This window comes from Corylus avellana, chromosome ca1 (genome assembly GCF_901000735.1).
Source record: "Corylus avellana chromosome ca1, CavTom2PMs-1.0".
Lineage (NCBI taxonomy): Eukaryota > Viridiplantae > Streptophyta > Magnoliopsida > Fagales > Betulaceae > Corylus > Corylus avellana.
In genome coordinates this window covers 30,614,233-30,628,124 of record NC_081541.1, presented here as the reverse complement: position 1 = coordinate 30,628,124, position 13,892 = coordinate 30,614,233, and the positions used below count along the sequence as shown (strand labels likewise).

At 33.4% G+C, this 13,892-nt stretch overlaps 1 protein-coding gene across 1 annotated transcript in view; it reads right to left on the bottom strand.

Annotated features, from left to right (window-relative positions):
• Positions 1 to 800, bottom strand: part of LOC132166987 (lysine histidine transporter-like 8) — a 7,968-nt gene extending 7,168 nt beyond the window's left edge. The window contains exon 1 of the mRNA XM_059577867.1: positions 373 to 800. Within this exon, the coding sequence (XP_059433850.1) occupies positions 373 to 674 (302 nt within the window). The 5' untranslated portion in view covers positions 675 to 800. The remainder of the gene's footprint in view (positions 1 to 372) is intronic.
• Positions 801 to 13,892: the final 13,092 nt, after the last annotated feature.

Sequence of the window (13,892 nt, the reverse complement as noted above, 5' to 3'; positions counted from 1 at the left end):
AAATCCTAAGTTTATTAAGTTTATTCTATTTCATTATATATATATATATAAACAGTAAAAAAGAAGAAGAAGAAGAAGAAGCCATTTATAGAATCTCTCGTACTGTGAATAGAAAAACGTTGACGGGTCCAGTTCATCTCTACCGGTCACCGGAATCAACTCGGGAACCCGGTTCCCGGCAAATCCAAAAGACCCGGAAAAGTTTGGTAACCTTTCAATTCTCTGAAACACACATGAAAAAAATCACAGACCTTTTGATTCCATCTCTTTTTTTCTTCTCGTGTTTATAATATAAACAATGCATGAAAAGATGAATAATAAATCACAGGCTAGGAAAGATATATAAATATAATATATATATATAAAGCTTACCATCCGAGTGTAGCAAATGCAACAGGAAGAAGAAGGGCTTGCATTCCAATCCCGGAGCAGAGTATATGAAAAGTAACAGAAAAGACGTTGCCATTTCTGGACTCGGTGATGGGAAGCCAAGCTTCTTGTGGGTTGTGCCAATTTGATGGTTTAGAAATAATATCCGGACTATCTGCGACGGAAATGGCGAATTGGTGATCATCTTTCCCATCTTGCCCTCGCTCTTGCATTTCATCATGCCTTCTGGAATGGTGGAGAGGAATTTCAGAACTGTAATCTGCTTCCACCACTACCTCTCCCATGGCTGCTCCTCCCGGCCTCCCCTTACTTCGCACAACTCTGTGGGTCAAGTTTAATAGACCACCGATTGCGAGGGGAAGTGTCTATTTCAGCGGTGGCGGTAATTGGGTGGTGATAATTAAGAAGGCTTGACGGGTGGTTTTCGGGTCGCCAATTATCTCTCAAATAACCCGTTTATATATATAGAGAGAGGGATAATTACATAGAAGAAATTCAGCTCCTCTTGTTGGGAGTTGGGGGTGTGAATTGTGATCATCAATCACTACCATATACGTTTGCTTCAAGCGTATATCATGACCTGGAATACATGTCAAACAGTGACGTCATTCTTGTGATGTTGTTACGGTGACGTATGTTGTATGTTGTATGTCGTTGTCTTTCTTTTTTCCCGTGTTCAGAAACGGATCGAGCTTGGACCCTATTAATAAAAAAGATCATGCGCGATACACGCTATGAATTAACTTTCTTTTTAATGTGTATGAAATTATTTATTTTATTTTTTTTTGTCAAAACATTATGATGTGAGCCAGCTGTTGCGGTCCTGTAATTTAGAGGTATTTTTAAAATTTGTGTTGGGGACTATGTTGGAAGCTTGGGAGTTGGGAGCTACATGGTTCTGTTCGTGGCTATTATATATATAACATATAATGTAGTTTATTGAAATCCTTAAATTACATGCTGACATGTGTCAACCAGTTATAAAAGATTATGAAAGTCTACATATGTAACATATTCTTCTCAAATTATTACCTAATTTGACAATGTTATTGCTTAAATTTTCAATTGTAACATTGTCTTCACAGAATATAAAAAATTGTCAATTTCTTCAGGGGCCCGAACCACTCCAGCCCCTCAAGTCATAGGGTGGTCCAATTTTTATTTTTATTTTTGAAAATAAAGTTTTGCCTCCCAAACTAAATATTCTAATTCTGCCGCTGAATTTATTCCTAATGACGAAAATGCTCTTAATAAAATTAAAATTAAAATTATTTTTTTATAAAAAAATAAAACTAAAAATGCAAAAAATGATTTTTTTTTTTTAAAAAGGTGTAGCATTATTCAAGGAATATGTATAATGAGTTCAAATCACGAAGTCTTTAAGCGTGGTAAAGATGTTATAAAAATCTTATTTATTTATTTATTTTTTAAATGTGTTGATACAAAAAACATTAAAAAAAAAAAACATTTAAACAAGGTCAACTTTATATTGGTAACTCACCAAAAAAATAAATAAAAAATAAAAAATAAAAATAAAACTTTATTTTGGTAGGTGAGAGTCAATTCTAGGAAAGAAAAGGAGGCGTAGGCACCAAGCTTGAATGTACTCGTCAACGCGGTGGCTTCCTTTTTCTTTTTTTCTTTTTCTTTTAGAACTTTCACTATAAAGTCGTTATGCTATTTTGCATTTATCTGTTTCTTTTTCCTTACTCAATTGATGTGTTATGATTAATTTACTCTTACATTAATTCTAATTATAAATAAAAAAAGTTAAAAAGTAAATTAAACATGCCACATCAATTAAGCTTATATATATATATATATATATATATATATGCTGAGAGAGATAGTAGAATGGAAACTTCTATTTTTTTAGAGAATAATTTCAGTCAGTTCGTGGTGTAAATTGTGTGTTTTGCACGCGCGAATATGAGGCAGACACATAAGCTTCAAACACACAAAAAAAAAAGTAATATAATCCTCTACACCAAATAATTATTTGTTTATTTATTTATTTATTTATTCTCTTAACAAAATACCTTATACACAAAATTGACAAAACCACCAAAGCCATCGTCTTGGTTGATTTTGGAGACTTCGGTGCTTAGGCTTTGGAAATGGGTGGGGGATGTTGGGTTAGAATAAATGAATAAATCTATGGTATTGATTTAAATTAAAAATACCATGTTTTCGTCTCTATTGTATTCTGTGTTTCAAATTTCAATTGAATGCTGTAAAATTAAGTTTTACACCATATCCTCATAGAAGATTTATTTATTTATTTTTTTTTTTAAGTGTCGGAAGGAATTTTGAGAAAGTAAACAATTAATTTTGAAGAGGATATTTCATAAAACATTTATAAGCATTTTTTTGAAAATTTTGAGAGCCTATGCTCTAAGAGGTAGTTTAATTGGCTGGGACCACGCCTAATGAAGAAAGGTCATTAATTCGAATTCCCCCCCCCTCTCTTGTGCAGACATATAAAAAAAAAAAAAAAAAAAGGAGGAATATAATATATATTTTTTTAAATGTTTTTATAAAGCACTTTTAAAAATGAATTGGGGTATTTATGGGACCCATTCACTCCTTTTGTATTTCTTTTTAACGTTATTAACTATATTTTTATTTCATAAATATTATACTCAATTCTTAATTTGTGTTTAACAACTAATTCAAGAATTGGTATCCCCCCGCCCCCCAATTTCCCGCTTTCTCTCCAACAAATGAACCCTTGTTCGTTCTTCTTTGCCTCTATGACATAGGACAGGGGATCTGCATTTTTATTTAAGGATAACTGCAATATTAGTATTTGTGATTGGCCTAAATTATAAATCATTATCTGTGGTATAATAAATAATTTATAGGTTCATGTAGTTGGCTTAAATTATAAATCACTTCCTATGGTATAACAAATAATTTATACCAATTCTTTGAGTGTGCCGCCGATCCCCTCCGCGCCAGCTTTGCCGTTTACTGTCTTCTGCTGGGTCTTTTCACGCGTCCCCACCGCGATGTGCTTCCAGCGCCATCTACGCATCGGTTTCCGACAAGCACGTGATCGGCATTTCTTCCGGCTGCTGTCATCCGCCTAGTGTGCTCATATTTTTAAATTTTTAGTTGTATTGCTTTGATTTTTCCTGTATTTTTCTTGTTTTCTTGCTGCTTGTAATAAGGCCACGTCCTCTCTCTTGATCTACTCGCTTATTATTTTGGTCCAGACCCTTGGGGTTGTGGATGTGAACGATATCCTGGCTTTCGGGTTCAGGAGGATGTGTGTCGGCATGGGGTCCTTTTGATCCCAAGGTCGAGGAATAAAAGCTTCCTATGCATTAGTTTGTATCTGCCTAGCGCAGATCTGTTATTCCAACTGAAGATTAGTTATAGGTTAGCGGATGTTTGGCGTCTTTGATGTGTAATCTTTTAGTTACGACTTTAATCGTTTAGTTTCGGCTAGGATCTTTCAGAATGTTATGTTCTGTGATTGTAAGAGTTTTAATGCTCTTGATTTATCTATTAATGAGATAAGAATGATTTTCCTTCAAAAAAAAAATAAAAAAATAAAAACAAATAATTTATAGGTTCATGTAGTTGGCATAAATTATAAATCTCTCATTGTGATATAAAAAATAATTTATAGATCCTTAGGGTAGGCCAAAATAAAAGTTTATTTCCTAAAATCAATTTCGATTAAGTAACTCAATAGAATCAGTTATTTTGTCATGTCATACTGTTATAGTAAATTAACATAATCTCTTTTATCCCCAAAATTTTACTCCACGCGTAACCTTTCCTCATTTTCATCTTTCTCGCCAAGATTTGGGAGTATTTTGTGAGAGTTTGACTGTCGCATTTTGTGAAGTGGCTGATAAAGATTAAGATGAGGGAGGGTTACACACTAGGTAAAATTTTAGGGATATAAGAGATTATGTTAATTTACTGTAGCCGTATGATGTGGAGTGATGGCTGATATGTATCTTAGCTGGCGTGGTAAAATGATGTGAAAAATTTTAATTGTCATTTTTAAAAGTTAGAAATTAATAATAACACGTATCGCGTTTTTATTGGGTATTACATAGCAAAGTGACATATTTTGTTAAGTTACTTTACATAAATTGATTTCAAGGATAATGAGTTTTTTTTATTTTTTTTGACATGTCCACACAAGAGGTGAGAGGGACAATGAGTTAACTGTTATTTTGGCTACCTCGAGACCTATAAATTATTTTTTATACCTCATTGAGTTATTTGTAATTTATGCCGACTACAAAGATTAATTTTGTATTTATCCATTTTATTTATGCTAGTTTATATTAAGTGCATTTTCACTTTTTTAATTTAATATTGCTGAACTTTTCATGGCATAATAATATAGTGTCATTTGCTTTATTTGTTTGGTATTTGTTCTTTGAAACAAGTTGCAAAAGCTTTAGAAAAATATGACAATTAAAAAAATAAATCTTTGAAAAAAATATATTAAAAAAATACGATTTTTTTTTTTTAAAAAAATAATTTATAAATCGTATAGAAAAGTGATAAATAATTAGATGTAGGGTGCATTTTAAAACCCACTAGGTAAAACAGATAAAAAGCTTTTGATTAGCTATAATCTTTGTTTAATATATATTTTTTTAATCTATAAAAAAAGGGAGGAGGAATAGTTTACAAAGGTCCTTCCAACATGATAATTAGTAGGATTGGACCAATAAATCACTTTCTATTTATGTATTATGAGCTTGTAACTTTCTCCATTTTTATTCAGTAATTGATACATGATATTAAATTGTGGACGACAAAGATTTTCTTCAAATTGAGTTAGATGATTATTATTATTATTATTTTTTAAATTCCTCTTATAAAATTATTATGTGTTTTTTAGCATACAAGAAGCAAATATATATATAAAATTTGTTAGAATCATTGTGCGAGAGTGCGAGACTATGAGGGCTAGGTGATTGCAGGTAAAAGTAAGACTATCTGGGTACGTAATACAGGAGCGTGTGATAACTAAAGCACTAGTGGTGCTGAGTGTGAAAAGGTTTAATCAAGATTTGGGTCTACAAGGTATTATCTTAAAAAATGACTCATTGCAAGTGGTTATGCACTCAATGTTATGGGACGAAGTTGGAGCAAATATGGGCAAGTGGTAGCGGATATTAAAGGCGTCCTCAATACATTAAGAAGTTGACAATGTCAACATAAATAGAGGCGAATTCAATGAATTCATGGTCTAGCGAAGGCAGCTGTTAAACATTTCATGAATAAAGTTTGGATAGAAGAAATTTTGGGATATCCATGATGTTGTAATTTTAGAGCAAGTGCTCTAGATTTGTAGAGCTTTATTATTCCAATTTCTTGATTGAATGATGATTATATATTCAAAAAGAATATATCTGATAAACGATTGGTAAAGACCACGCACAGTAACTATTTTTTATAATTCTCTATTTACGCATCAGTTTTCTATTTATTATTAACCATCTCTTAGCATTATAAAGAATCAATTATCATCCTCTTTCATTACATGCATGTCTTTTCATTTATTTATTTTTTAATAATTTATTTATTTATAACAACGCTTCCTCTCTATTCATAACATGCATCTTGTTCTAACAAAACAATATCGATATTGTTTTGTTAACTGCGCATCTATTTCCGCCATGTGCTTCTCTCTTTCCGCTTGCTGTGCAGCTGTCTGCTCTCGATGTGCCTCTAACAGCGCATCTATCTCCCCCTTGTGCTTCTCCCTTTCAGCTTGAAGTGTAACTTCTACCATTTGTGAGACCCTCGAGCTCTTGGGATTTTGTGACCGTGGTATGACTGGTTTATAATAGGAATGTATGCTGCCGCACACAAGTAGAATATTTGAACCAACCTGACGAACCCGACCAGTATACTTAGACTTATTGCTGATCGCTTGTGAGTACTCATCATCGGGTGCCCACCATATGGTGCCATCGGTTATAGATTTTGTAGCAGCAGGGTCAATGGGTAGTAGCTCCTCCATCCTCTCCTGTAGGGTATACATTAAATTTGCAACATGATAAATAATTAAAAGAATTAATCAGAAATATTAAATTGAAATAAAAAGAAATAGATATTAACCAATACATTGGTTATTAGTAGCATACACATCTCTTCCTGACCGAATCATTTGGATATTTGCCATCCTTATTCACGTGTATATTGATGTAAAACTGTGCTTGTGTAGGCGAAGTCCTTGTATTCATGACCTACACAAACAAATAAAACATAAACATAATTTTCAAATAAGTATTAAAATATACATAATTTATCAACTCAGCATAAATTAAATGAAGACATATATATATAACACACATACTTTTTCATGTGGAATCTTGGCAAAGCTTTTCGACTCGATGCAGTGAGGCGTTTGGTTCATGGACCACATTCGCTTCATACACGCATCACATTCCTACATAATTAACATTGTTAATATTTTAGCCTAATACATTCTTTTTAATAAAACTAAACAAAACCCAATATAATATGTGACTTACTTGATTCTCTTCACTACACCATTTTTCCAAAAAAATATCCACGTCTGTGCTATTATATGTGGATAGCATAAGTTCCCCTACCCTAGCCTTCACTATTGCCAAAGTATTGCCCGGCTGAATGTTAAGACTATGCTTAAATTCATACTTCCAAGTCTTAAGCATGTTGCTCATATCTTTGAACGCATCCCGTTTTATCGCCACGATATTGCACTCAGGCAGGATACAAAAGTGCTTATGCATAAATTAAAATATTTATATTAACAATAAGGCATATATTTGACAAAATAACATACACATAATTATCATAAATACAATAATATTTAATTCAAACATACCATCAAGGCATCCTATATATCCTCCTTCATATGCTCTGGTATATTCTTCTACTCGTCGCTAATCCGTACATAATTGCTGTTCCTGACGAACAATCTGGTCATCCGTCTAAATTTCGAAGCGCTTTGTCCCACAGGCTATTACACGGGGTTATACTCACACATGATCCTTTGCCCATCAGGGATCTCCCACAACTTGTGCCCAGCCTTGACACTCAAAACATGATAGCCGGTGATGTCATCTTCATTTATACCTAATACATTAATGATTCAAACAAGTTAGTTACAAATTAAAACTAACTACATAATAAAATTAAAAATATATTACAATTTTTAGCACATATTCTTACTTATCGTTCGAACCTCGTTGAGCTCCAACGGGCGTCTAGCAGCATCATCGGGATGCGTATCCTACGCGGCACCATCCTCATCACCCACATTCTTGGAGGGCTGTGTCTCATCACTATCATCCACTTGTAGTCTGATGTTATACGGGGGCCGATCAAAATGGCTATGTGAAACGATCCTTAAATCGCTCAACGTCGTGAAGTTGAGTGTGAAAGGTGTGGATGTGCCCGGCTCGGGCGGAGTATGCTGAGAATCTCCATGAATGTCACTAGCAAAGCCGAAGTCCTGCCCCGCAAGGGTCTGCCCTTCCACATGATGTGGAAGTACTAGTCGATACCCTTTTGGCTCCCTATTAGCTCGGGGGGATGAGCCCGACACCTGGGCGCTCGATGTCAACCGCACGGTAGGTTGCCTCTATGCTTTTCTCTTCTCCATGCAACTCATATCTGCCTGCAAAATACATTGCGGATCGAATTAGTATTTACAATAAGTAAATATGTACAAGCGTATATAAACTAATCACACATTTAAAATTTTAAACATATACTAGTTATTCAATTAATTATATATCATTTACTCATTGTACATATAAATTTCATGGTTAACATAAAAAACAGTTACAAATTAATGTATATATATATATATATATATATAAATTAAAAAATAAGGGTGTACTCCAATTTCATTAAATGACATACACTTTGATTAGTGTTAAATCGGGTTGGACGTAATCAACATCATCAGGTGGGTTAACATGATCATGATTGCTACTCAAGAGGAGGGGCTCAATCTTGTGGTAGTTGACTTTAGAATCGTCAGGCCCTTGACTCTGACCAACATCGTATAGCATTTATAAAATTTAATAGGGCAAAACCTAAACAATATACAAATCCAAATTTAAATGCATTTATTATTACATATCACTAAACAAATAAAATAAATAAATCTAAGTTAATTACTAGTTATAAAAATATAACAATCAAAACCACATGGTTGTTCATATATACCACATATCAAATAACAATCATAACACACAGCACGAATCACCTAATTAATTAACAAATTAACAATAATTAACTATCTCAAAAAAATAAAAAATTTAAATAATTAACACAAAAAATCAGTTATTATATATATAGGAGCTCTTGTAGGAGCTAGATGCGGAGGGAGAGAGGATGACGGCCGGACCCGAAGGGCGTATGGCCGGCGGGTTTAGTTGCGGAGGAGACTTCATGAGAGAGAAAGCTAGTGAGCTTGAGAGAGATTATATGGGCCGGGTGGAGAGGAGGAAAAAAAAAAGAAAAAAGAAGCTTGAGCTTCAGCTTGAGAATGGTGGAAGAAAGGAGAAAGAAGGAGAAAAAAGAAAGAATGGAGAAAAAAGAAAAGAAGGAGCTGGTGGTCGAAGAGGGAAAGTAAAGAAAAAAAAAAATAACAAAAAAATCAAGTGCCTCAATTAATGAGGCATGGTACGTTGCAGAGGGAGATGAGACGTGCGCACGGGGGTTGGCTCGAGGGGGATCTTGACGTGCCGTATGTGGCATGTTAGAATAGGGCTGACGTGCCAAAAAATAATGATGTGCCAAATGTGGCACGTCATCCCTATTCTGACGTGCCACATATGGCACATCAATAATTCTTTTTTTTTTAAAAAAAAAAAAGAAATTTTTTTTTAATATATTTAAATATTTACTTTAGAAATACATAAATAATTAAATACAATAAATTTCATTAAAATAAATAAATTAAAATTTTGTTATAACTAAATTTAATTTTTTGATATTTTATAATGTAATATATATAATTTGTAATTAATATATTAAGAAAAGTAGAGGCATAGAGAAAATTAAGAAATCTAATTCTTTTGATTTAATTAATTGTGGATACTTAACTAGCTTGTGGGGTTCTAACATGCAAAAGGTTGATATAACTTTGAATAATGTAGTATGAAAAACCAAAATTTATTAATATTTGAACTATCTTTTGAATAAAACTACGATAATATAGTTAGGAAATTGCCTGGCATGCAGTACTCAAGGTTCATAAAATTGTATGATTTTCTCTCTAATGTATTTATATTATCAAATTCATAAGATGGCATAACATAGCCAAAAGATGTTTAGGACGTTGACTGATAAGATACGTGCATGCCTCTCTCATTGTGCAGGCTGCACGCAGCTAGCAATTAGATTGCTTTAATGTAGGAGAATGATATTCAAAGTAAAATTAAAAGAATTAAAAAAAAAAGAATTGATAAATTAAAAATCAATTTTCTAACTATCTTTTAACAATTCCCATATAGTGGTGATTAGTGTTGAATTACTAAATTAATTTGCAGAACGAAGTACTGATCCATTAAATATGTCATATATGTTTATGATTATTTCTTCAAGTAAGTAGTTATTTTCAAAAGGATCTATAGCTAGGTCTATATATATGTATACTTAATAATTATATAATTAGTTCTTTGAAATAGAATTAATTAATGGAGGGAAGCATGCATCATGATCATTATATAATTTGTTAGTTTAGGTTTTGGCTCATTTGGTTTACATGTATGGAGTTGAAAATGAGTGTTTTAGGGAGCAGGTTTTAGATCATGTCCGAACCACCAGAATCCGGGTTCGGACACAAAAACCAGAAACAATCTTTTGAAGGAGGGGTCCGGACCGCCAGAAGCAGGGTCCGGACCCCATTTCCAGAAAGCTCATTTTATGAGGCCTGTCTGGACCTTAGATTTGCCCTGTCCGGACATGGCTGATTTATTAGGTTATTTTCTATTTAAGAAAACGAATTTTGCCATTTTACATTACGTATTTTTGGAGAGCAAAATCAGAGCGCTTAGAGAGAGATATTGTTCTAGCTTATTTGAGAAGGGATTAAATACGTGAAACCAATCGGAGTTCCGGTGAAAGGAAATCTTATAGAAGAATTGTGCCAGATGTTCTGGAAAGGGCTACTGCGGTAGAAGTCAAGTGGGTCGCTTGTCGTGTACAAGGAGGAGTAAATTGCAAAGGTTTTGTAATTCTTCTTGTATTCCTTATTCTTCTTATTGTGGATTGATTTCCTGGGTTTGGCTGCCCCGGAGAAGTTTTACATTTAGAGAGTTCTCTAAATGGTTTCCTCTTCGTAACCAAATATCTGTGTTCTTGATTTTCATTACATATCTGTATTTGGTTGATTATTGATTGTTAGGTCAGATCTTATTCCGCTTAATATTTGTGAATCACCTAGACATTTGAATAGGTGTCGTTTGGAGTCGTTTTAGAATTTTCATAATTAACTTAACTTTATTAATTATATAGCTTAATTATAGCATGCATGGACATGCAATATATTTAATACGTATATAGCTAGTTTAAACAAAATATATATTTTGTTTAAACTAGCTATATAACTATAAATATAATAATATATATATATATATATATATATATATATACATGATATACGTACACATCATGCCCTTCCAATTGCTATATTATATATATATATATACCTAATTAATTAATTAATTAGTTTTTACAAAATTTAACTTAAATTCATAAATTACGAATTACTATATTGTTTGTATAAAATTTAATTAATTAATAAATAAAACTATTCACCTGTCATTTTAACAGGTTATTATTTATTGACCTGTGAAATTTTACATGTCATAAAATATTGACGTGTGAAACTGGTAGGTCAATAATTTCCTGACTTGGCAATTTCACAGGTCAATAAATCTGTAAACCTGTCACGTTAGAAAATTATTGACCTGCTAGTTTCACACGTCAAGCAATCTTGACCAATGAAATGGCCAGGTCAGGAAATTTTGGCCTCGTGAAATATTTTATGACGTGTGAAATTTCCACGTCAGCAAATTTCTGATGTGGCAATTTCACACGTCAATAAATATTGACGTGTAAAATTACCACGTCAGAAATTTGTGACGTGATAATTTCACACGTCAATATTTATTGACGTGTTGAAATTTAACACGTCAATAAAATATATAATTTTTAAAGTTTTAAAATTCTGAAAAATTTATTGACGTGGTAATGTCAAACATGTCAGAATTTATTGACGTGCGGATATTGCCAAGTAAATAATTATTGACCTGTCAACATTACCAGGTCAGAAAAATATTTATTGACCTGTCAACTAATTATTTATGTCACGTCAATAATTAGTGATGTGGCACAAATTCATTTACTGCAGTCATATCAAAAAATTGATAATTTTTTTTTTTTTTTTTTGGTAGTGAAACATTAATCTTTAGTTCTTTGTTGTTGCTTACTTTTACAAGACAATTATTAGACATTCACGATTCTAGTATTCTTTTTCTTAATACTGAATTTCAAAACCAAGAAAGAATTTTCATGCATGTCATGATGGGTGGGAGTGGGATCCAACAAACCCTCCACCTCCGCCCTATAAATGCATACGCGCGTCTTCACTGCTATCCCTGTGCACCGTACATATTTACAAATTAATGATCCGGCCTACGCCGGGTCCTCAACAGCTTCGTTTGGCAAGGGGAGGTCCAGCACTGTAGCTGGAACGGTACTGTTCCAGCTACAGTGCTGTCTGACACTCCCCTTGACTTTGCGATTATTTTATTATTATTATTTTTTTAAAAAAAAAAACAAAGCATTAACGATGGGGTTCAAAATTGCTGCATGTAATTAATTAATTAATTAATTTTTTTTTTAAAGCCAAATTAAAAAAAAAAAAAAAGGGAGGAGAGCGATGGGGTGACTCCGATACCTCTTGGCTTAATAGGGTGGTAGGACCACTTTATTTTGGCCAAGAAATTTGGAATGACCACCAATCACGGGAGTGGTTAGGCCACCCCAGCAATAGAGATTGTGGGATCCACCCCCTTGGCCCAAAAAAAAAAAAAAAAGGAAGGGGTGTATTTGGTGGCGGAGCACCCCAAAGGTAAAGTGGTTGGGACCACCCGCCGTCGGTGGGTGGCAGAAGTACTGACTTCGCAAAGTGTTGACCCCATCCCTCCACCCTGCAACCAGCGTCCGGTACTCTAAACAAAAGAGTCACGAACCACTGAAATCTCGACACAGTAACTCCGACCACCCCGCGTAAAATGGAGATTGGTCAAAGTACCCCGGTTTGACAAAGGGTGTAGGAGCCACCTATCGACGGTCCTCCTCTTTTTTTTTTCTTTAATTTGGCTTGCAAAAAAAAAAATTGATGTGTACCTTAATTTTTGAACCCCATCGTTAATGCTTTGTTTTTTTTTTAAAAAATAATAAAATAAAGTCAAAGGGGTGTCCTGGAACGTGGTATGTTTGAACGTTGCCGTTCGGTACGTCGAGACCTCCACTGCCAGCCAAGCCAACGAGACCCAGCGCGGACGGACTTTACTTTATCCTTATCAATTCTGGCCTTACCTACAGAGATAACCATTTCATAGGAAAAGCTCAAAATGATCATGGAAACATTATTTTAAGTTTTTTTTTTTTTTTTTTTTTTTTTTTTTTTTTTTCACTAAACAGATCAATTTTTTGTTTGGCATAGATTTTAGGTACTTAATGTTAAAACTACTTACTTGTTCCAATGCTTAAGCTTATAAGAATATGTAAATTTAATCACTTATTCATTACTTTGTAACATTCTTCTTCACGTATGGGCTCAAACTTCTTCTTAATAGGTGGAGTCCAACACGTGAAATATTTAATTAAAATATAAATAAATGGTGGAGGCAAAGTTTAAACTAAAAATCTTTGGCGCTGATACCATATATATATTTTTTGAAGTGCTGATCATACCATGTTTTTAAGTTTCCTAACGTAATTCCGACCTTCGACTTCTCAACAAGACCCACTGAGGACTTGGGCTTTACTTTGCCATCATTATCAATTATACCGACGCAGCCCATGAGAGGTGTGCCGGCTAAGGGTAGCAAAATGGGTATCTGGTACAACTCGATTACGACCCGTGAGTACCCATTACACAATTAGCCTATACACAGACATGACCCGTTTGACCCGTTTAAGATAACCGGGTCTAATCGGGTAGACCCGACCCGTTAAAACCCTAAACTCTATATATATATATATTTTAAAATTGTAATAATAATACATCAATACAAACAATGCAAAAAATTGAGTTCCAAGATATTAAAGACTTTAATAAAGGATAAGAAAAAAAAAAAAAGAAAAAAAGGAAAAAAAAGGAAAGTGACTGTAATTGTACTCAAAAAGAAATTATTAAACTCATAATTTCACCTAAACTTAAAACAAGCAAGCATATTGACTAAGTTCATTTATTAAAATAATTTTTAGTATAAAGAAATTTAATT